The sequence below is a fragment of the Lichenostomus cassidix genome, chromosome Z (assembly GCF_008360975.1).
Source record: "Lichenostomus cassidix isolate B80296 chromosome Z, HeHo_3.0, whole genome shotgun sequence".
NCBI classification, from domain to species: Eukaryota; Metazoa; Chordata; class Aves; order Passeriformes; family Meliphagidae; genus Lichenostomus; species Lichenostomus cassidix.
Genome location: NC_139511.1, coordinates 27,689,747 through 27,713,979, shown reverse-complemented (window position 1 = coordinate 27,713,979; position 24,233 = coordinate 27,689,747). Strand labels below are relative to the sequence as shown.

At 45.4% G+C, this 24,233-nt stretch overlaps 1 protein-coding gene across 5 annotated transcripts; it reads left to right on the top strand.

Annotated features, from left to right (window-relative positions):
• The first annotated feature begins 1,884 nt into the window (after window positions 1-1,884).
• Window positions 1,885-23,185, top strand: TBC1D2 (TBC1 domain family member 2). Of its 5 annotated transcripts, XM_085042130.1 has the most exons (15): window positions 1,885-1,906; window positions 2,269-2,438; window positions 4,171-4,612; window positions 5,251-5,383; window positions 6,273-6,414; window positions 8,478-8,614; window positions 9,040-9,227; window positions 10,289-10,675; window positions 11,517-11,627; window positions 14,342-14,529; window positions 15,476-15,946; window positions 17,071-17,191; window positions 19,161-19,346; window positions 20,006-20,127; window positions 20,806-23,185. In XM_085042130.1, the coding sequence occupies exons 3-15, from the start codon at window positions 4,205-4,207 to the stop codon at window positions 21,005-21,007; spliced, it is 2,796 nt and encodes a 931-aa protein (XP_084898256.1). In that variant the 5' UTR covers window positions 1,885-1,906; window positions 2,269-2,438; window positions 4,171-4,204; the 3' UTR covers window positions 21,008-23,185. The 5 variants fall into 5 exon arrangements, with proteins under 5 accessions (XP_084898256.1, XP_084898259.1, XP_084898260.1 ...); XM_085042133.1 differs by lacking the exons at window positions 1,885-1,906; window positions 2,269-2,438 and adding an exon at window positions 2,003-2,224 and having other exon boundaries at window positions 4,125-4,612; XM_085042134.1 differs by lacking the exon at window positions 1,885-1,906 and having other exon boundaries at window positions 2,235-2,438; window positions 4,203-4,612.
• The last annotated feature ends 1,048 nt before the right edge of the window (window positions 23,186-24,233 follow it).

The window sequence follows — 24,233 nt, the reverse complement described above, 5'->3', positions numbered from 1 at the left end:
CAGCCATTTCTCACAAGGCATGTTTTCTAGTTCTTTCATGAGCCTTGTTTCCTTCTCTGGATAACACCCCAGCACCTCAATGTCCTTTTTAAAGTGAGGGCCCAGAACTGGACATAGCACTAGATGCGTGGCCTTGCCGGCGCCAGTGTGTAAGGGGATGGGGGGAGCAGGATGATTCTTTTGGAGCCATTCTGGCGCTGAACAGCTGAGGAACTCCCAGTCTTTTAACAGACTTTTAAAGCATTTACAGGCCAACCTTCACACAGGCCAGTGCTGCCCTGATGCCACTGCTTCTGTAACACTCTGCCACCTCCCTCCTGGTGTGGCTGAGGGCGAGAAGACAGCTCAGCCTTCAGGGGGAAGAAGGACGTCATGCCTTCACACTTCCCCCTTTTCCTTATGGAGCTAGACACCATCAGTCAGTACTGATAATCAGTTTCAAGAAAGACAAGGAGCTACTGGAGAAGGTCCAGCGGAGGTGACAAAGATGATTTGGGGTTTGGAGCTTCACTCTTGTGAGGAGAGACTGTGGGAGCTGGGCCTGTTTAGTCCAGAGAAGAGATGACTGAGGGGATCTCATCAATATGTACAAATGTCTCAAAAGCAGGTGTCTAGAGGATGGTGCCAGACTCTTTCCAGTGGTGCACAGTGACAGGATAAAGAGCAGTGGCCACCAGCTAAAACACAAGAAATTTCACCTCAACACAAGGCGCAACTTCAATATGTTGAAGGTGGCAGAGCACTGGAAAAGGCTGCCCAGGGAGGTTGTGGAGTCTCCCTTTCTGGAGACATTTAAATCCTACTTCAACATGTTCTGCTCTAGGTGATCCTGCTGTGGCAGGAAGAGTTGGACTAGATGGTTTTCAGAGATCCCTTCCAACCCTAACAATTCTGTGATTCTGTGCAATTCTATGATCCAGTCTAATGGCCAAATGCCAAGACAAGACAAATTTGAGACAAAGTGGTTTTGGCTATGGCAATCTGTAGGTTTTGCATGCTGTAATCAGCTTAATGTCCTCTACAGCTTGGCAGTTTAGGCCAGTGGAAAGATGGGCCATTAGACACCGGGACAGGTTTGCTTTTTGCTGTTCCAGTACTATACTTGGCTAAAGTCAGTGATAAAACCCAGCAAAATTGGCTAAACTCAGAGAGAGCTTTTTTGAGACCATTGGAAAAGGCTCAACTACCATGCACACAGGGAAAATCAAAGCCATCCAGACTCCTTGTTCTTGAGATAAAGGCATAAGTGCATTCCCAAGCCAGTACAGCACCTACCAAGGCCAGCAGGGCCTGGCAGCAGTGGCAGGAAGAAAGACAGCTGTCAGAGAGCAGTTTGAACCTGGCTGTGCTGTGCGCCCTGTGCCCCCCCAGAACCCGCACTGCTTTGTTAGGGTGGTGTGACACCCCTATTCCTTGCACTGTCTTTTCTAGAGGCTTTTCCCTTTGGCCCAGCTTGATTCTATCAACTTCCAGTGTCCCGTGTCACCAAGTTACCACTGTTCTTAACATGTGAAATGCGCTTGACTGAGTTGCCCCAGCTGACTGCACAGCCGTGGCTCCCGCAGCACGTCAGCATCCGCCCCCGCTGGTTTTGCAGATCTGGAGGGAAGTCCCCTCATAGAAGATGGCACTTGCTGGTCCCTTCTAGCCCACGAGCTGTCCCACTCTGCTTGCTTGCTTTCCATGGGTCGCGTCACCCTGACGAATCACTTCCCGACACCCGTCTGAAATGCCCTTTACTATTATTGTTATTTTTCTCGCTGCTGCCGCTGGCGTCCCCCAGCGCGCTTCCCTCTTGCTCCACGGCCCCGTCCCCGCCGCTGTCCCGGTGCCGCCCGGGCTCCGCCCCGCCCGCCCCGCCGCAGACCGGCCCGGCAGGAAGCGCGGGGCGGCGGCGGCACCGCAGGTATTCCCGGCGGGGGCTGCGGCTTCCCGCGCCGCCACTCCCCGCCCTCCCCTCTCCACCCCAAAATCCCTGACCGGCGAGCGGCTCGAGTGCCCCCCGCCCCAGCCGGGCGCTGGTACAAGCGGTGCCAGGCTCAGGCCAGCACCGTGCCAGGCTCTCGCCGCCGTCGCTGGTGCCCGGCGCGATGCAGCTGCGCTGGGTGGCGCTTCTGCGGCGCTGCTGGAGGGACGGGGAGGGGCCGCGGGGGTTGCCTTGTGCTGCTGGCACCAGCAGCTCCGGAAAGGTTGATGCAGGGTCCACCCTGATCCGTTTTCATTGGTGAGTCAGTGTCAGGGCAGCTTTCAGCTAAATGTATCTTTCAGACAGCTCCCCGGCAGCGACTGGACGGAAGAAAACCTGAGGCAGGCGCTGGTTTTCTGTTGCTGTTGGGTTTGTTGGAGGCTGTCGTTACCTGCTTGGTGGTGCTTGCAGCAATAGCTCTATGCCAGGAGTCGGTGACTTCCAGGAGCTTCTCTCTACTTCCCTTAAGGAGGTGAGGTCTTATCCAGGGGTCTTTGCAGTGGAGGTCTGCCATGATTCCTTATAACTTGGTTCTTGAACCTCGTGCTTACTAAGTAACCTAATTTAAATTACCTAAAATGCTTACTTGATCCTGTTCATGGTGTGGACCAATGGGCCATCGTGGTGTCAAGAGGTGAAAGTGTGATGGAGTCTTCAGATGGTAGAGAAAATACTTATACTGGTTCTGACATAAGAGTCCCAGCATCTGTTTGGGAAAGTTGGGAGTATTTCTTTCTCCTGATGCTGTTTCCTTTGTGTGAGGCAAAATTAGCTTGGAAATGAAGGTTTTTGGGTGTTTCAGAAGTTTAGTTTAGGCAACACCTTCTCAAAATGGTGCTTGTTTTTGGTATTTGTGAATGTGTTCAGCATCAGGATCCACGGTGTCATGGGAGCGAACTAAAAGAATTTGAGTAGCTTTGCACAGAAGGTGAATGTGATCGATAGTTGTCTGTAAAGCTAATGTGGGAACAGGAGGGGGCAGCAATAAACAGCATGGGACTTAGCCAGTGCCAGGATGGATAAATGTTCTTTCAGTCATGAGGATAAGTTGTTCCTAAGAGCAGAGGAACAAAATGAGCTTGGGCAACATCTCAGTGTGCTCCATTGTGTTATCTCTATTTACATGTTGTCACACAGCTGCATGTTGTGCTCAGTAGTTTTGTGCCTGCAGTTGGATTCCTGACTTAACACTGCAGTGGTTTATTTACTTACATATTTGCTTCAGCTGTGTTAGTGTCTGAAGTTTCAAAAATGCAGTAAGTTATTTATAGGTAGTTTTCTGGAGTGTTGTTAGTTTTCTTTATACAAGAGGTGTGGCTATCTGCAACTCTGAGCAGACAGTCACGTCTGTCATATGGTTAAGCACTTGAAAAAGTGCTCAGGATTGAGCAAAATTGCTATCCTTTGCGTATGATAAAAATTTATCTGAATATGGACCTGTGTAGCTGGCTACAACTTTTAAGTCTCTAAGGGAGAAGTTGACATTTACACAGATCCCTTCCAGCCTGATTTTTAATCTTTTTCTTTTGTGCTTCTGGGACCCAGAAGGTTACTTTTGTTCCAGAAGCAACCAAGTCTCTTTTGCAAGTACCACAGAATTACTTTGTCTGGTGCATAATCCGTCTTATGAACCCATCCTACTGGATGAAGAGTTAACACATGCAGGCATTTTAACAACAATATTTAGCTGGCAGAAGTTATTCATAAGGATGCTGCATAAGGCTGGATTTTTCTCCAGATGCTGTGGTTTAAAATATTAGTTGAACATTCAGTGCAAATACCAGGACACACCTGCAATCCCTTGACCTGACTGTGTGCCTGTCCCCAGAGCTTGTTATCTTGCCATGTTTTCTGCAGCCATTCCTTAACATTAAGTACCAAATGCCCTAGTTACTGCTATTGATTTGGTATGCCAACAGGCTGTACTTATTTTTTTACACAAGACATTATGGTACTGTTTCTTGGCTGCTAGTCCAGGCTAATTTAGGGATAAAAAAGAGAGAAAACCGGTATATAGAGGTCATTTGAGCAGAGGAGGTTGGGGAGCAATGACCAAAAGTAGAGTTGGAGACATTGGCTGGGTAGTTTGAAAGCAAGGGACTGTTTTCTTGTCATATGCCAGACCTGATCTTATTCCTTCCTTTTTCATTGGCTGCAGGTTCTATAACAGTGATGATATAATCGGGATTGGTTTATTTACCTAGGCAATTTCCTGTTTCAGTCTATTTCCTTAAAGAGATGAAGAAAGGACCAGAAAGCGGAGCATGCACCCTTGCTGCTCCAGGTAATTTGGTGCAGTCAAATCCAGACACTAACAGTAGCAATGGAGCCTCAGCAAGAGAGAAAGACATGCTTCCCTCTCCTGGAGAACTGGAAAATGTACTGCTGAAACCCAGCACAGAAACATCCAGGAAAAAACTCTGTGGCTATTTAAATAAGCTGGGCATCAAGGGGCCAATCAAGACCTGGAAGTCTCGCTGGTTCTTTTATGATGAAAACAAATGTCGCTTGCTATACTACAGAACTGCCCAGGACATTAATCCTTTGGGATCTATTGATCTCTCCAGTGCCAGCTTTGACTGCAAAATGGAAAATGGGGAAGGAGTTTTTGAGATCAGAACACCGAGCAGAACTTTTACTTTGAAGGTAATGATACATTCCCCATCAGGACAGACACATCTCTACTAAGGTATCTCTTAGCTTGAGTTTCACTTAAGTCTTCCCAGCTTGCATTGCTACCACTTGGACCTAAATTACTTGCATTGTTTTGGCAAGTCTGGGACTCCTTTCCTGTGAGATGGCTATTGTTTAACAGAGTACGAATAAAAGCCGAACTGTGTGCTGAAGTAAAGTAATTGAGGAGTCTTGCAGTACACATGTAATTTACTGAACAGAAAACTAACTCCCCTGTCTAAAATAGTTGCTCCATAAGGATTCTTTGCTAGACTTTTATTTCTGTGTAAGTCATTGTTAAAAAGCTCTGTGGATTATTCCTGTCTAAAATAATTGTGACATTTCTGCTTAGCCTTGGACCATAATAAACCAAAACACATTTAAAATTAGGTCAGTGGTCCACTGGGATTCTGTCACTTAAGGCCATACTAAATATTTACTCTGTACTCCCAAATCAGTGTTAGGACCAGAGGATACAGATACAGCATAGGCTTGATACAGCTGGCCTTTTTTTCTGCTGATTTGTGCCGCTGAGTAGTGGTCATCTCCTCAGGATATGTCTTACGTTGATAAGGTTATTCCCCTCCCTTTCCTGTTTCATGTTATGTTAGGCAATCAGCAAACAGGCAATGATGTACTGGCTGCAGCAACTGCAAATGAGACGTTGGGAATTTTGCAACACTAAGAGCAGATTTCCTGTGGGCCGCTCCCAGCTTGTGAATGAACCTCTGGCTGAAAGAACAAGTAGGTGTTGCACATGTCAGCCTTTCTTTTGCTTTCAGCCCCTTGTTGATGAATGGTGTTCCTCATCTGGAAGTGGGTAGAAGTTTTGGCCAGGTTTTTAAATGCAAGTGTCAACTATTAGTGCTTGGCCAATATTTGACACTTCTGCCTTATTATGTATGAAAGGGAATAAGCTGCCTTGTAATCTACAGCATATGTTTGGAGATGTTCAGTTATCCTTAGATCATAAATTCCATCTTTATTTTCCTCACACATGTGAAGTGTGCATATTTGATATATTTCTTACCTCTTGAAAGGCCTGTGAAATTTAGAGCAAGAAGGGTTTTTCCAGCAGTGGGATGAAGATGTCCCTTTCTAGAAGTGGTAGTAGACAGGTCAGTGGATCAGGCGAGGACACAACCAGTGTCCACCTGTTTAATTATGACTAGATGCACATTTTTTTGGAAACAAATTATCCCCTCCCTAGTGTCTGTTCTAAAATGTTCTGGGTGGCATCTTGCTACAGCAGGCAAAAATTCGGTAACAAGCTGTGCTTGTGGAGTGTTATCCACACATTAAATGTGGTTTGGGATGTGGGAAGAGAACAGCAAAACTTTCCTTCCTTGTGTCTTTAGGCAGTTAAAGTTCTTTTATTTAAGGTTAGTCATTTTCATACATATGGTTGAAATCACTTGATTGTCCTTGGATTGATGATTGTCATTGTGCATTCTGTAATTTGACCTAAAACTAAGGAATCGTGCTCTGCTGTCCTTGTTCCCCTTGACCACTTGAACATGGAGTGTATACGTGTAGTAAACTGTTGTGGCTCTCAGGTTACATGAAGGACCCAAAGTCCAACAGAATTCTGGCTTGCTCATTTGCTTTTGTATCCTGTTTTGTTTTTATGCAGATGTAGTTGACAACGAAGACTTTCTGCCGCTGGTGAAAACACCAACAGAAGTGGTGGGTTTAAAGGCAGCATCTTTGCCTGCACCCCAAACATCTACTGGTTTGCAGAACATCTCCCTTAAGCACCCTTGGACAGAGATACAGTAAGTGCATGAAGAGAACTGCAGTGTGGTTGACATACTGGCCTGCCACTGTGTGCCTTCCTTGCCTGTCATGGATTGTGTGAAATGAGACTCTTGCCTAGGTGGAAGAACTGTGAAGCACCTTTTGGGAGGCTAGTCCAGGCTGAAATAAACTTCCTGTCAGTGGATCTTTCATATCCCTCTGTTCTGATGCATTTCACATCATCTAGCACTCTTAGCAAAGATCCTGTAGCAGACCTAGGACTTGGTTGTTTCCAGTGTATGCAGTGCTTTGCATGCATAGTGTGTTGCATCTGTGCAGCAGTCCTGGAAGGGCACATGGACAGGTTCAGCTATACTCGGTAGGTAGTGCTAGAAGCCCATTAGCACTTAACAAGGACCTTGAGTGTAGTGCATTCTCTAACACAGGAACTCCAAGGAAGGGACGCTTGAGCCTGTAATGTGGCCTGACTGCACAGCATGCTACTGCTTACTGAGTTTCAAGGATGTTAAAATTCCCGCTGCCTGCTTCTATCTGCTGTTGCAATAGGTAACCCCATCAGGTCAAAAGTTACAAGCCTTGGGCAGCTACAGTTTCACAAAGATAACTCCATCAGTATCTGAAGTGTTTCCTATTCAGTTACTTATTTATAATCAAAAATGTGTAAATGGCCATAGGTGTGGTAGGTAGCCAGGGACCTGGCAGATACTGTTAGTTTGGAAATTGCTTGTAATTTTTTACCACCACTTCTGCAGCTACAATTTGATCCTTATACAAAGATCCCCCCGTGAGACCACAGAGTATCAAAGGCAGCTGTACTATTTTGCAGGCTTTGCATTCTGTCCTCACTTTGATTAAAAATAACACAAATATATCTTCGGCCCCTGTTCCCATGCCTTGCTTTTGTGAGCTTGAGTAACAATTGTTTCTTTTCAGCTTCAAGCTGTACTGCTCCCCTTGCTCAGTAAACATTTCTCCAGGCTCTGTCACTGTCAGGCTGGGTCTTCATGAGTGTAGGACATCTGAATCCCTGAGCTGCTGCCATCTCAGGGGGAAAACAGTGCAGTATGAGGTAGACAAAAGTAGGACAATTGCATAGGATGAGTACTAACCGGAGACTAAAGGGATTGAAGGTCTGCTGATCTGTGTGTGTTCTCCAAGGCCACCAGTGTCTGCTCTTCTGCTCTGAAGCCTTACAGTAGCAAAGCAGAAGGAGAATACTATCTAAATGGCAGCTTCATTTACACTTGGGAAAGCAGCAGACACAGAGTCTTCTATATATTTCAAAACAAGGGACTTACTTTGTTTTAGATGATGGACAACACAGGAGAGAAGATCTGGCATATGTTTTACAGAAAATACTTGTACATTTGTAGTTTCTTGTGTTTCTGTGAAGTCATCTCTTAGTGCTTCCGGTAATATCTGGTGGTGGCAGCAGCTGTAACAAACTGTTTCTGGGTCTGACTGCAGTTTTGTTCCTGAATCTCTTTACTACATTTTAGTTTATTGACTTTGTAGTGGAAAGGTTATTTATTAAATGTCAGAGCACAGGACCTGTGGCTGCTTCAAATGTGATCATTGTCCCACTTTTGGCTGTGTTGTAGGTAACTGAGCTTCTCTTGGCAACTTTTCTTGGCACCTGGGGATTTCTGCAGTGAGCTAAGGATAAGGATGGAGGGAGGAAGGGAAGGAGAGAGGGAGAGGGGGAAGGAGGAGGACAGGGAATGAGAAAGGGGAGGGAGGGATGTAGCTAGTCTGTTGTTACCTTTGATCCCTCTGTTTGGTTTGATGTGTTTCTGTATAGGGCTCAAGGACATAGGGAAGGATCATCTGATTTTTACATTGCTGTGCTGATACTGATTTTGTGGCATCTTCCTGATTTACACCAGTTACAACCTTGCTCTCCTCAAATCCACCAATGCTATGGAGAGTTCATTTTCACAGCACTTGAAGGAGATAGGTTTTGAGAGGAGGGGTGGGAAGTAAGGATATGTAAGGCATTGAATAGTTTGGATATGCACTGGTTGGCTACAGTGATCGTGACTTCTGTTCACTAGGCTGCCTTGATCTCGTCTTGTTTCAGAAACACTGTCTACAATATTTGTGGCTCCAAGCAGCTCTGGAGGAGCAGTGGGAATGTCTTTAACTTCAATGAATTCCAAGAGCATCCTGAGAACCTGAATGAGGAGCAAGAGGTGGAAATGGAGGCAGGTTGTTCAGGTGATTGTTACTGAGCTGTGTGTACCTCTAGAACCTTCTGTGGAAGGAAAAAAAAGTCCATGGTGCCAGACATATTTTTTTGAGGTAAAGGTGTAATTGCTGCGCAGTCACAGGCTAAGTGTAGCAGCACCACTGCATGCATACGTTTCCATGGTGGTAACTTGCATTTGCCGTGAGTAAGATGGATGAGCAGGGTGCAAGGTGGGTTAACAGGTACCATGAACCATCATAATTTTGTTTATTCTGGGCATATCAGTCTCTGTTGCCCATTGTTTTGGTTCGATGCTGTGGACCCCAGCAGGTCAATTTTCTTTGTTCTGTATGTCAGCCTTCTCTGTGGAGCTATTGTGAGCCCCCCATAGCAAGACTTGAGAGTCCACAGTAGCAAAGCAATTCTGTGTAAATTAAATCTTATCTCCTGTTAGTTAAGGAGGGGACCCTGGAAGATGGGAGGATGGAGCCCAGGTTGAACTGGATTAGGAAAGCCAGGTGGATGAGCAGTGGCTTCCCAGGCTCACCTGAAGAATTGTCCAGGGAGAAGAACTCAGTTGATAAAGTGAGTGTCCTACAGCAACAGATTCTGACGCTCACAGAGGAAGTCAAGTCACAGAAGGTGAGTGTGGTGAAGAGACTGTTTCTAAGGGTAAGGGCACTGAGATTGATCACAGGGACTCCCTTATACATTGGTGTGTAGAAGCACTGAGAAGTGCTCAGCAAGCACTAACTAGAGACCACTTGAAGCTCCTGGTGTTAACACCTTGTATGTGCCTGAGTGTGCCCAGCACAAAGGAAGACCTTCAGCCATTGCTAGGAAGTGCAGCTAGCTGTGAGAGGGAAACAAAACAAATTCAAGTGTGCTCTGCTATTGTCTTGCTTGTGCATCTCTATTGCTCATGAAGTGCAGTCCTGAACAGGTACCGTGATACTGGCAACAACTGCCAGGTGGAGTCATGCTGTTAATAGCAGGTCATTCTATTTGAACAGTGACCCACTATTAAGGTGTGATTTGGCTGTAGAGGTCAGGGCATGCATCACTCTCATGGATGATACTGTTCTTCAAAGCATGGAGCAATGCCAGGTTCTCTGCTAATGACGCTTGTAGCTCTTCCAGCAGACGAGGCAGAAGAGCCTGGTCCCTTGTTGGGCGGTCAGTTGCATCCTTGATTTGCTTTCTTAAGTGTCTGAGATGCAGAGCCTGAATCAGCAACATGTTGCTGGGGCGAAGTTCCATGCCTTCATGCAGGATAGAGTGAGGGTGGACTCTAGCAGAGGGAAGGTTAAAATGGATATCACAGTTTTCTTCTGGTAGCACAGCTAGTTGCAGGCTGTATTATTTTCCTCCCTCCCATTTTACCACACTCCTGACCAGATCTCCAGGTTCTCTGCTGAGCCTCCCAGGAATAATTGTGGGAAAGCCAGAATGCAGACAGTGTGGGCAGCAGTTTGTCTGCTAGCAATCCACATCAAGTCATCTCTGACCTGCTGCAGGGACCTTTCAGGGCCAGCTCTGAGGGAAGAATGTCTCATTGTGGTGTCATGGTGTCAAGATTTCTGCATTGTTTTCTTTCCAAAAGGTGTCAATTTCAAGATATTTCACTGTTGGGTCTGTTGCTCTCCATACTACTGTTGCCCTGGAAAACACACTGATGTAATGGCTTTGCATTCCCTTTCCAGGAACTGGTTAAACTTCTCCACAAAGCTCTGGAGGCAGCCCAGCAGGAGAAGCGAGCATCTAGCATGTATTTCACTGCAGCAGAAGATAAAGACAGGCTGGAGCTGGTGCGCCACAAAGTGAGACAAATTGCAGATCTGACAAGTCGACTGGAAGCTCTTGAACAAGAAAAGAAGGAAATGGAGCAGATACTGACTTTGAGAGACAGCCACATCCGGGAGCTCAAGGAACATGTTCAGCTCCTGATGGAGAAGAACCATGCCAAGCAGGAAGTCATCATGACCTTGACAGAGCAGATGGCTCGAGAGCTCTCTGACCCCCTGCAAGAAGCCAACACTATCACTGTAGAGACATTGTATAAGCAGCAGGAAGAGATTGAGCATCTGAAGGTGTGTGAGATTACACAGGTCTTTTGGGGGCTCCCATTTTTATGCCCTCAGGTTCAGTGGGAGGGTGTTCTTTGTGGTAGGCACAGAATTTACTTCTGCAGGTTGCTCCATCCAAATGAGAGGCAGGCTGAAAGGGGCTCACCTGATGCCAGTAGGGTGCTGAAAAGCATCTGGGTCAGTTTCAGCTTCAGCTCAGAGCCTGTTTTGTTTGATTTCCCATCATCATTAAGTGCCTGCCACTTTCTTTTCTTTCTTTTGTTTCACAGCTGCAGCCTGATTTGCTGCCTTCACTAACTTTGTTGCTCTTACATTTCTGTCTTGCAAGCGGTTTCCCAGTACATCCTGGTTCGTTCAGATGCAGCCTGTTTTATGTCTCTTATGTGCACAGCTGTAATGGTGGGTTAGTGTGAGGTGGAGAATTGCCAAAAGAGCCACTTGCTGTACAGAGTGTTTGTTGTTGCTGCTAGCCACGGGGCTGAGATTTGTTTCATTAAAAAAAACAAAACCAAACTACCAAAATTAAACCAATCAACCAAATAAAATCTAAACAAAACACATATATTCTTCATCTTATTTAAGTGCATCTCTGGCTTTATATGACCTGTTTTTTAAGTGTGTATGTATACTTTTAGCATTTTCAAGTGTCTTGTTGATGCATGGCAATATTGTGCCTTGATTTCCTTCTTAGGCAATATTTGTGTTGGAGAGTCTTGTCTGCTCCACGGTACACAGAATTTTTGAGCTATTTTATTATCCTTAACATAATCTGATGTCCCTGAAATGTGAGGGATTTCAAGCCCCTCATGAACTCTCCTTGTGTGACTGTTTTGCTTCATGGCAGGATGATATTGATGCATACAAAACCCAGAACCAGTTTCTCAATTCAGAGATCCATCAGGTTACTCGACTTTGGACAAGTGCTGCTGAGAATGAAAAAGCCCTTCTGATGAAGGTAAGGCCAAATGACCTTTTTTCCTTGGTGTGAACTGTGGCTAATTTATTTTCAAAGTTGGCACTGGAATAGATTTTGATCCACAAGGAACAAGCTTTCTTGTGTTTCTTTAGTGTGACCTCTTTACTGCTTTGTGTTGCTCCCACATTAGACATGAACATTTTAATTCTTCAACAGAAGTAAAATACCCGTGAAGATCAAAGGTCCTGAAACTTAACCCAGATTTCTGCATTTCAGCTATTCAAATAGAAAAGCCACACTGTATAGGCAATTAGAAAAAGTTTCCCTAGAGCTGACAGACTGAGTTCTGGCTCCATCTAGTTGTGGTTTCTGTGCTGGACTTGGCACTGCCAGGTGGCAGCACACTTCAGGTCCTGCAGTTGTATCAGAGTTCTTACGTTTTCTTAAGTTGTGTTTTTGTTTCTACCCGTGTAAGTGTGCATAACCTGGTTACTCTCTAGATTTGTCTAATCCTATTTTCTGCTCCTGAACCACTTCCAAGGCTAGTGGTGCTGGTATTTGTTCTGTGAGTTTTGCCTAGGTTTTACTTCCCTGGGTTTTAAGGTATTGTTGTGAAAGAGTGTCTTAGGTTGCTTAAAGAATCACTGGCAAAGGTTAGGCCAAAGCAGGTTTAATATTGAAGTGAAAACATGGCAAAGTTCATTGGCAAGGTTCACTCTACTTCTTACTAGAAGGTTAAAGCACACAGAGGTAAAATAGTACCTCTGTGTTATAAAACACATAATCAATCAATCTAAACCTATAATTAATCAAAAATCTACATGGAAGGTGGGGATGGAAAAGGGTAAGGATGGGAAAGGTTTAGTGTAAAGGGAGTAAGGGAGGCCCTCCCCTTGAGCCACAAGGTTCAGTGTGTACTCCTGTGCAAAACTTAGCTCTGGAGTTGAACAATAGTTTGGGCCTAAGGATTTTGACAGCGCCTAAACTTACCAGCACTTAAACAATGGATGAATTTAATCAATTTACAAAAGATTCTGTAGAATTTACTGCAAGCACAGCAGTAACTCACTTATAGGCCTAACTTGCTTATGAGCCTAAAGTGCTTAAGGATCTAAGATTCCAGGTGCATTTTCTGTAGCGTATTCACACAGACCTAGAGTATGTACAAGGTACCTGTGAAAATTCTCCCTTGAGCTCAGTGAAATGCTCATGTCAGATGTCTTTGCATCTTCTCAAAGGGCAAAGGGTTGAGCCTCAAAGAGTGGGATATCAGCCCAGCTTTTGTCATCATTGTGGTCCTTCAGTCCATCAGTGGTCCTTCAAGTACAGCAACCCTGAGAGTTCTCTGTCTCTGAGAGGCCCCACTCAGAGGGAGATTGCTGGTCACAGCCCACTGTGGTCCTGGAGAGCTCAGAGGGTCTCACTTAAGGCCACTGTTTATAGGCTCACAAGAGAATTGCCTTTAGTCACAGTAATTTTCCATCCTGGCTGCAATTGGTAACTTTCTTTAAAAATTTGATGACAAAAATGTTTTACAAGAAAAATGTTTCCAGTAGCGTTTGTTAAAAACAGAAGCTTGTTAGAGTGCAGCAGCTCCTGGGAGCAGACTGTGTTCCTCATAAGCACAAGAGGAGCTTAGTCCAGGTGCTGTTCATCAAGACTGAGGCCTATTGAGCATTTCTGAGATCATAACATGGCCTTCAGTGGGGGAGTGCACCACCACAGGTATGTCTTCACAGTCACGGATTCTGGGACAGGGCAAAAAGCTGATTCTGGAGTGTTACTTCCATTCTTACATCTGTTTGCTTTCTAGTTCTTAGAAACCTGGCCTTACTCCTAACATACTGCCCTCTCATCCTGAACCTGCCATAGCCTTCAGAAAGGAAGTAATCAAGTGAGCTCAGCATGCTCAATGTCAGTCAAAATGCTGATTAAAGTGGTAGATGAAAGAAACCATGCTTCTTTCTGTTCCCTGTAAATGCTACCTAAAACTCTCTGTGGTTTCTGTTTTGTTCTTGTTTTCAACTGCTGCTTTCCACTGAACAGGAGTCTTCACTGAGCTTCCTGTGAAACACTGGGTGAGTCTTGTCACCTGTGTGGCCTCAGTTCCACTTGTGGATTGGGCTAATAATCCTCATTTGTTTTTTCTGCTTTGTGTGCCCAGGACTGGTGATGGCAGGTACTGTCCTGCTGTTTGATCTCAGCTGGGCTTCCTGTGCATGGGAAATGGTGTATATCAGTGCCATGGGAGTGGGGATGCTGAGGGGTATGTGGTCACCTAGTCTGTGGTGCTACTGTGTATCCTGGAAATGGTGTACCTATAACTCGGTCTTAGGAGTGGTATGTTTTATCAGGATACAGCTCAGTGTGGTGTAGACTTGTCTGAGCACTGGGGGAAAAGACTGCAGAGAACTCAGATGCTGTACTGTCTCTTTGATTGTGTCCTTAGTTGAGGGGGTGGGATGTGGCCATCCACTGATACAATGCAGTAGGTAAAGTAGGTGTGATGTAGTAGGTCTCCCACTCAATGAGTAAATTCTGTTGCATGCTAGCTACTGCAACTTGTGCTTGGTCACAAACCATGGTGATTCATTGATGGCTGCAATTCCGCTGACTGTGGAAGACTACTAAATTTGTTTCCTGGGGCTTTGCTCTTCAGAAGTCTTTATGTCCAGACTGGGCCAGCAGAGAGCAGTGGCAGTGAAGGAAGAGCTGCCACTGAGCGAGCTCTTTTCTTCTTGTTTCCCCATCAGTGTGCCTGCCTGCAAGCAAGAAACTGCCAGATGGAGAGCAAATACCTGACAGTCCTGAGGAAGCTGCAGGAGGCTGTGCCTGGCCTGCCCGACTCCCATGCTGAGTTGGTGAAGAGCCTCATCCAGGAAGCTCTCCAGTGGGATGTTAAGGAAGAAGCAGAAGAAGGTTTTAACTTGAACCCTGTAAGGTAAGAGTGGAGAGCATGGGGATATTCACAGCTTTGTAGAAGCGTGTCTGCGAAGGGAAGTGTGCAGGCAAGAGACATTTGAGGACACTTTATAGGAGGGGCCTACATTTGTGTTTTTAACTTCCTGCCCAGTCAGTGCCCCTGTTCTGTAGCAGTTCCCATTTTATCTGTTTGGTCAATCTTGCAGGTTCTCCAGGTAGCTTTGGAGATGAGACCCTCTAGGCCAGGCTTGGTCTCTTTGTCAAAATATGATGATATCTTAAAAGTATCCCACTCTGTGGTGCACAAATGCTCAACAGGCTGTACTATCAGTACTCCTGGTGTGTTCTGATCAGTAAGAGATTTGCATTGTGTACAGGGAAACATCAGAAAGAACTGTGAATCTCTGTTGTTTGATCTGATGCCCCAAAGCCTTTGCAGTCCCCTCCTACAGAACTGTCTCTGCACTAGGACGTGGCGGGGAGAAGGTACACAGAGTGAGCTTGATGTTCCCTTAGGGACTGATGAGAGGGGTCTGATGAGGTTGGTCTGCAGCTCAGAGCAAAGATACACTTGAGTTTGTGTGTGTATGCCAGTGCTGCAGGCTCTCATTTGTCTTCAAGGCTCTGAGGCAGGCTGTCACATGCAGCTGCCAGAGAAGTGAAGGAGGAGTACTGTTACAATAAGTGTTTGAGATTGCTTAAAAAAATCACTGATAAGAGTGTCAGCAAAAGCCAGATTTAATATTAAGTGCAGCATGACCAAGTTGAGGCCTAATGAGCATTTCTCAGATGGCAGTGCAGCCTGCAAAAGGCAGGGAGATGCACACCCTCAAGTACCTGTGCACTGGCATGGGTGACAGGAACCTGGGAGAAGTCTATAGATGTCATGACCCCAAGCAGTAACTGTCCTTGACACAGGTACCAGCACTGTCATTTGAACTTAACGCTGCCTTGTGTCCCTCCAGCGAGTATGATGAGTATGGGTTTATGACTGTACCTGACTATGAAATTGAAGATTGGAAACTCCTTGCCAAAATCCAAGCCCTTGAGATAAAGTCCAACAAACTGCGGAGTCAGGAAATAGTGGAGAAGCCCCTCCGGGACAGGTGGAACAGCATTGGAGAGCTGAACCCCTCTGCAGAGCTGAAGAGTCTGATCCGAAGTGGCATTCCAGTGGAGCATCGGCAGCGGGTGTGGAGGTGGATGGTCAGCCGGCACTGCAGCCTTGTGCCTGGCCACTACCAGCGGCTCTTGGAACAGAGCAGGAGCACTGAGCACCCTGCCTGCCGGCAGATTGAGCTCGACCTGCCCCGCACACTGACCAACAACAAGCATTTTTCCTCTCCCACCTCCCAGCTCATCCCCAAGCTCCGGAGGGTGTTACTGGCATTCTCCTGGCACAATCCTGCTATTGGGTACTGCCAGGGATTGAACAGGTGAGGAGCCAGGTATGCTGCTTCTTCATGGGATAACACTGGAAAGGTGCAGACACATACCCTAGTCTGTGATTCAAGCAGCCCCAAGCTCTTGCCTCTGTACAGTTCTCTCCTAGCTCTAGGCATTTACTTGCAGAATTCTGCATTTGGTGTCTTTTTTTTCATCCAGTGGTGTTGCTGGGATCCAGCAAGCAGCAGGATGAACTTGTTTGGCATCTCTACAGAATAGGAAGTAACAGCTATAGGATGTAGAGTGAAGGAGTCCCTGAATAACAGCACAAGGCTGGGGCTGAATTTTTAAGTAGTGATGTGCTCAGCAGAAGAACACCCTGGTGATTCTGTTTTTTGCTGAGAACAGTTGGAGGAAATGTTGGGGAGTGTTAACATATGAGAGAGCTGCAGCAAGTGACACAAGGAGAGACTGAGGAAACCAGGGTTGTTCTGTTTGGAAAAGACAAGATTCAGAGAATATACAAGTTTCTTTCAGTTCCCAAAGAAGTTTATAGGAAAGATGAATCTAAATTTCTTAGAAATGTGCTGCCAGGTAGAAAAGGCACTAGGCTTTAAGAAGGGAATTCCTAGTTGGACCTTTACACATGAGGAAGGTCTATTCCTAATGATGTTTGGATGGTCTTCAGGAAAATTACAGAAACTTTCATCCAGAGAGCCCTTAGTATAAGGTATCATCTTTTTAGTCTGTCTAAAAGGGGGTAAATCAGAGCTAAAGGAGGTCAGGGCTGTAATAGAACATATGGGGAGATGAACTGTATCACAAAATATGGAGTACCTCTGAATGACCTCTTTCCTCTATTGCAATAGCCCAAATCAGCACCCTACTAACTTCAGCAGACCTGAACACTCCATTAGCTGGGAAACCTGGTTTTGTCGCACCAGTTCCATAGGTTCTGACAGAGGCACATGGGAAAGAAGATCACACCCCTGTGGTTCCTTCAGAAACATGCAGAACGGATCACTTGCCTCTGTCTGGCTGTTCTGACATGTTTGATGTTTTGGATGCTGATGGAGCTGGAGACATGCAAAATGAAGTCTTGTATTCTTCAGTTCCTGTGCTGATGATTCCCCTTGCAATGTTGAATTACCTCACCATATCTTGTCCATTACAGATTGGCAGCTGTTGCTCTCCTGGTCCTGGAAGATGAGGAAAGTGCTTTCTGGTGTCTAGTCCATATTGTGGAGAACCTAATGCCAGAAGACTACTACAGTGACACGCTGATAACATCACAGGTGAGCTGGGCACCCTCACATCTGCTTGGATTCTCATACAGTGATTTATGGTAAAGATTTAGAAGTGAGTAGTCAACCTGCTGTGTGTTTGATTTCTCACAGGACAGTGACACTACCTTGCAATCCCTTCCATTGCAGAGGTGTTGGAGACTCGAGAGTACGAAATTGTACACCCACACACAGAGCAGCAAAACTAATCACCAGCTCTAGGAAATGGGGTACCACTCCTGAGTAATAACTTGAAGGTCAAGTTAGTTAGAAGGAAAGTGCCCATTGATTGCACACTTAATTTTAAAGAGGGCTTAGTAAAGGCAAAGCAGCAAACTCTGATATGGGTAGACTGCATTTGAGGAAGGCATTTTGCAGCCCTCCAGATGATTTTTTTGAAGCTGCACTCTATCTTTGGAGTGCCACATGTCTGTGGATGAAAATACTGAGATGTTTATATTCACAGTATTTCCCTCAGTTAATGATCAAATATGTTGTTTGTTCTCACTGTGGGGCGCTCTGCAGATCAGAAAACCTTCTGGCCTTTTGATACCAAGTGCTGTGAGTAACTTACCCACCTGATTCAAAATCACTGGATTTCAAGGTTTTCAGCATGTCTTGTGTCCAATATACTGTGGCCTCCCAGGCAGACAAAGAGACAAGCTCTGCCATATAGTTCAATGGAATTGTAATTGTGTGCCCATATCACCCACACCCATCAGTGCTCAGTCTGGTGAGCCTGGCTGTGACCTTGGCGTGTTTGTTGTGTGCGGATCCTTCAGAGAGAAGAGGGTTTTATCTGTGGGCCCAAAGTAGATGAGGCTTCAAGGATCAGTAGTTGAGAGTGACTGATTGTGCCACTGAATTTGGTGACTAATGTTTACTGGGACAGTGGTGTGCTGGTGGAGAAGCCAACCGACAGACTGAGGAAACAGTCAAAACACCATGAAGATAGCAAAATATATATCCAGAGCAGGTTGTGTTACCTGTGGGATTTTATAGATAGCACTCAATACTCAACAAGTAGTGATTTACAGGGAAAATACGGCAGGTTGAAGAGACTCCCCTACATTTGGTGAAAAAACCCTGTCAGCTTAGAGACTTTCTAGAAAGAATTTCTGACCTCATGGTTTTTCTCTGAAAGTCTAGCCAAGATCCATGTAAAGAGGAACATCTAAGATGATACTTTATGTGTTGGCTTGATAAACTGAGTTTGCTGGAAAACTTAAAGTTGCAGATTTTAAAGACAAAGCATATCACCTATCTGGTTTGTACCACAGCTAAGTGGGCTGACACAGCTGGGGCATTAATATGATATGGCATAGGGAAGACCTGAACATGATCCTGTGCTTTAGGACTTACTCTCCAGAAACCATGGCTCTGCTGAGTTCAAACCTTTAAAAAACCTGGATCAAGGCTCTCACTGACTGCATTTCTGTGTTTTGGCTCATGCAACCAGAAGCTAGGCACGGACAGTACTCAGACCATAAAGAGAAGCTAAGTGAGAAGATTGGGTCCTGCTTGCAAAGTCAGAGGTGTATTGTAGGTGTTCAGTCCGTTGGGCCATGAACAGTCATTCAGACCTGGGCAGGTTTTAATGCCTGTCATTTAACTGGATGTTCATGGTATCACAGAAAGTCACAGTAAGACCAATGCAGGAAGATTTTTTCTCTTGACTTTGAGATTGGGAAGGAATATGATCCTTTGAACGAGAAGAATGTATGTATCTGTGCTTGTATCTTGGCTCTATTTCAGCTCCATGTCTTGCACTGGATGCAGCATACAAGTACACTGCTCAGTGAGTTTGAACGGTGGGGAGACAAAGGATGCTCTGCTCTTCCTAACCTGTGGTTCACTAGAAAGCAGCACCAGTGATGACCCTGACATGCAAAGGCCATTGTCCTGTTGTACTGCTCCTCTCCTCCAACACCAGGAGTGCTCTTGACTAGGACTTCATTGTTTTCTTTTTTGTCAATTTTAGGTAGATCAGAGAGTCTTCAAAGACTTTCTGTCCGAGAAGCTGCCTCGCCTCACAACTCATTTTGAGCAGTATCGGATTGATGTCTCACTCATCACTTTCAATTGGTTTCTGGTGGCCTTTGTGGACAGCCTGATCAGTGACATCCTCCTGCGAGTGTGGGATGCCTTCTTGTATGAGGGAACTAAGGTGCGTCTCTCAATCTAGGCCTTCCTTCCATCTGCACTCCCTTCTGTCACCTCTGTGACATCGTGATGGGGTGATGGACATACACTTGTATCAAAGAGATGTGAGGTTGAACCGCTTGTCCTGCCTTGCCTGTTGGTGGCATGTGTTGATGTCTGTCAGTCTCTGTGTTTCCTATGTACTTGCTGCTAGTAGGCAGACCTAGTCCCTGATACTGTGCATTTGATACTTTTTAGCAGGTAGTTGTGCTACAAAACAGCTCTCTGATAGGCTATGGTCTCCTCTGTGACACAACTCAGAGTATTACAGATAAAGGGAGCATAAGATAGGGACTATCTAAAAATATGAGTCCTGCTTTGTCCCTCTGCACAGAGAGAACTGGAGAACCCGTGTGAAATCCCTGTGGGATCCTTTTGTAGAGCCCGGTATTCTCTGGGGTTGCAAATTGGCTAACAGACTAACATTAGCTAACAGGTCATTCTCTTGAAATTAGCATTGTACTCTTTTAGGCCTGCCATAGTATCGACTGTTGAGAGTAGCTGTAACCCTGGGGCTAGCCTGTAGTGCAGTGCTGTGTGCCTGACACCATCTTTTATGCCAGGATGGCCTAGTTGTTCATCTGCTTAAAACTTTACCCACTCAAATACCTTTCAACCCTCCAGGTCATCTTCCGCTATGCTCTTGCGATTTTTAAGTACAACGAGGAGGAAATCCTAAGAATTCATGACAGTGTGGAGATCTACCAGTACCTACGTTTTTTCACGAGAATGATCATGGATGGCAGGTAGGACTCTGAGGTGTAGATAAGCTTCCATCATGTATTTGCACTTGCTTGCCTGTTATGTCAGCTTAACAAGAGTTGTGACTAGTTTATTAAGAGAGATGCATATGCATTAACAGGTTCACGGGACATGGATCTATTTGTCTCTTTTTGACTTTGCCTTTATGATGTTACATAAAATCTTTTTGGCTCCAGCAAAGGCATGCTACAGCAGAGCAAGCCACAAAGTCTGGGTCAGCCTCGTCCATGAAGCAACTGGTACTTGTGCTACTGGTTGCTGGGTTTCTCTTGGCTGTAGTTGGGGTTTTTGGGAACACAGCACAACCCATGACCTTGAATGGCAACAGGTGTGTGAGATGAAGATTTCTGTGATCAGAAGAGCTTAACATCAGGAATATTCTTCCTTTAGAAGCTATCAGAATTGTCATCTGATCCTCTGTCTCCTAAATGATGGCTGCACACTGGTACCTTAAAAGGAGGGATGGTATAAGTGTATGTGAACTACTGCTTGGGTTGGTGTTAGTGTGGGAAGCAATTCCTTTAAGACTCTGCACCTTGGTGACTTCTGAGTTCAGAGAGCTGAAGTCTGAGGTCCTACTCTTTACATACCCCAGGATGTATCTGTTACCATGTGTTACCAGCCAGTAAATAAGTTGACTAGACCTGTCCTTTCTATCGTAGGAAGCTGATGAACATTGCGTTCAATGACTTAAACCCCTTCCCCATGAAACTGCTGAGGAACCGTCGGTCAACGCACAGGGAAGAGCTGGAGGCAGAGCTGTGTGAACTCGAACAGATCAAGGCAGCCTACGTAAAAGAGAGAGCAGAGCAGGGACCTCAGGACCTGAAGGAGGTTGTTAGTGAAGAGGAAGAAGAGATCTAACAAAAAGAGAGTTCGTCATCACTTCCCTCCCATTTTGCAGAAGATCATCCGTAGAAGCTGTCAGTAAGAAATGGACCAGAGGGGTAATGGGGTCACAGAAGTACATCTGCCCCAGTAAGCAAGGCTGTAGTTGTGGGACCATTTGGAGACCAAGTCAGACTTTATAATGGATTGGAAGGTGTCAGAGGAGTTTTATCCTCTGCTGTACTTCTCCCCATTCAGCCCATCCTGTTCTGTGCAGCTCAGGATTGCAGCTAAGGGTGCAGAGGAAATACCAGTCGTGTTACCATGACAGGAATTGATGCAGGGCTTTTATGACGCACATTTTCTGATGAAGATTTTAATGAGATCTTTGTGTACAATTAAAATCTCCAGAAATAATGAACTGAGAACACTCCCTCGTTGGTACATAAAGCTTCTGAATGGGTCAGGAAAAAAACTTGCTCTTTGTAGGCATGGTGCCTTCAGTGTCTAGCCTACCAAGAAAGTGTGCGTTTAACATTGTCGTTACTGAGTCAAGACACTGTCTCCAGATGAGTGTTAGGTCTGGGGAGGTCCTGAAAGCTGGAGCACATAGTCCCATGGGACTCAGGCTGGGAGAAGGAAACAGGTTGTGGGAAAGTAGAGTTGCTTCTCCAGTTTGGTTCCTGTGGAAGTTCATGGGAGCACAAGGTGTGTCTCCTGCATGGCTGGGAAATACTGGGAGCTTTCTCCTCTTTGTGTAGCTTTGAGGCCCTGCAGCACCCTGTGCTGGTGAGTTTGCTCCACAGAGGAACTCTCATCTCTGTGTGAAACCAACCTCAGCCTGGCTGCAGGCAGGGCCTAGTGTTATGTGGACTTATATGGGACAGGACTGGGTCTTCTGATAGCCTCAGTCCTGGCCATCTCTCTCTGCCCCACAATTATGGTCCTCCTCTGCTGGGTTTTTACATTGATATCTCTGTCTCTGACTCCCATTCATTATGGGAGTGATGAGGTCTTTTCTGTAGGAGTTTACGATACTCAAGGTGTTTTACCTATGGCTGGAGGTGAACCTGCAAACCCTGGGAACAAGGTCACAAAAGATGACTTGATATTCTTTAGAAAAAAATATTAATATCCCCTGAAACAAGGAGCTGGCCTACCTGGGTCGAGCACACAGAAATGCCCTATCTGCCTCTGGGAATGGGGTTTGATAGCCTTCTACCCTACTTCCCAGGCTTGCCCATCCCCTGGGCTGGATACCCTGCCTGTGCAGCTCAGATCTCTACAGATCCAGGGTGAGTCAAGTATTAGATAAATACAACTTCTTTGCCTTAACATGTTGCCAGATCCTGCTGCTACACTTTCCTGCTGAGTGGTACATTATTCCAGGTGTGCCTGCAGTGTTGGCACTGGCAGCATGCAGCAGACCCTGCTATAACAGGGCCTCTGCTCTATGTTTTTAGACTGACCATGAACCCAGGTGGATTACACCTCCTTTAAACATCTTGTGGTTGATAACGCAGCCCTTCAAGTTGTCAGTGCTTGCAGGGGAAGGGAAAGGATGCATTCATAGCCCACAGTGTTCTCAGCCTGGTGGGCTGTAGCCAAGATGACAGGCTCTAGTGGAAACAGTGTCTATTCACCTGAGACACATGGTCTGCCTCACTGGACAAGTCAGCCAGTTTCAAAGAATTGTAGAAGACTGAAATGGGAGAGACCTGTGGAGGCCAACCGCACAGTAGAGAAGTAATCAAAGTGGAAATGAAATTTTGGGAAGAGTATATAGATCCCCTGAATGTCACCAAGAGCTTCATGCATTGAAAGTGTGGGGTGAGAAGAAAATGTTACTGGAAGCTTACCACAATATCTGAAGAAAATGAACTAATTTTAAAACTATACCAATTAACTAGGGAAGCGTAAAAGGCATAAGGTTTTCCTGCACAGATGATATTGCTAATCTTATTTATACTATTGTGTGAATGGGTGCACACAGAGTTTTGCTATTGTTACAGACATTGTATTTTAAATCAATGAAAATTAGAAGTTTACTTAAAATTTTATTTTGTGGAGCTTTCTGCAACAACTTAAAAATCTTTTCTCCTGACTTGCTCTTACGTTTATTTAAAAAGGCATTTGAAACATGTATTATTAGACTAAATCATAGCCTGACATATGTCTACAGTATATAATAAACACTGGTCTCTGGTACATAAACTCTTCTGAAGTAGACATAAGGACCAAGGTATTGACCCTGATGGGGAATTCTGAAAATAATTTTTAATTGAAATCAGAAGGACATCTCAGGGTTGCTAAAAGTTTCTTCTCTTTTGTGTCTTAATCAGCTCCTGGTTTAGGTCCACATGTGGTTGCTGAGGGTCATTTCTTCTAGTCATATTGATAACCAAATACTTGTGGTCACTCTTTATTAAAAGAACATGTGGTGGAAGCAGGAATATCTGCAAGGCTTGTGCAGACCTGCACCCTGCAGCCAAGCTAGCATGTCCTCATGGGCCCTGCTTTACTTTCCTTCTGCTTCACAAACTTCTGTGGTACTGAAAAGTACTGAACCCAACTCACAAGATTCTGGTTGGGCCCAGAGGTTAGCTTTGCCCAAAACAATACCTCAGGCTCTGCAAGACTTGCAGTGACTATCAGTTGGTGTCATGGGTGTTTTGAACAGAGGTTACCTCTGCATGAAGTGCTCAAGAATGATTTGTGCTGCCACTGCCAATTCTTGTGGCTGGGAAACAGTTTGACCTGCTTATGCAGCCCAGTGGCTTTCTGCCTGTGCTGGTGCCTGTGGATGAAACAGGTGTCTTTCTATCCAGAGCCAGTCTTTGCTAAGCTTTGCTGTATGCATAACATTACTTGTGAATTTAAGTTTTCTTAAATGTCTCTGCATTAATCTAAACCTTGGGATGCCAGCTCCAGCCCTAAAAAGGATGTTTTTGATTTCCACATCCACCCTTCTCCCTATGACGTGCCATTAATTTGTAGTTCACCTTGTTGCAGGATCTTGGGGCCACCAAAAGTTTATAGGGTTTGAGAGGATAAACTGGTAGAGGGGTGCCAAACACACATAAAGACACTGCTGGCTGTCAACAAGAAGAGGCCATGATGCTTCCCTTCTTCACCCCTTTTTGGTCTGGGTGGTGTTGGGGTGGCAGGATCTATACCTTTATATGCTGCAGCTAAACCCTGTATCCTGGCATGCTGCCCTGATAAGAGGCTCTACTGGGGAGGCTGTTTCTGGGTTAATGTT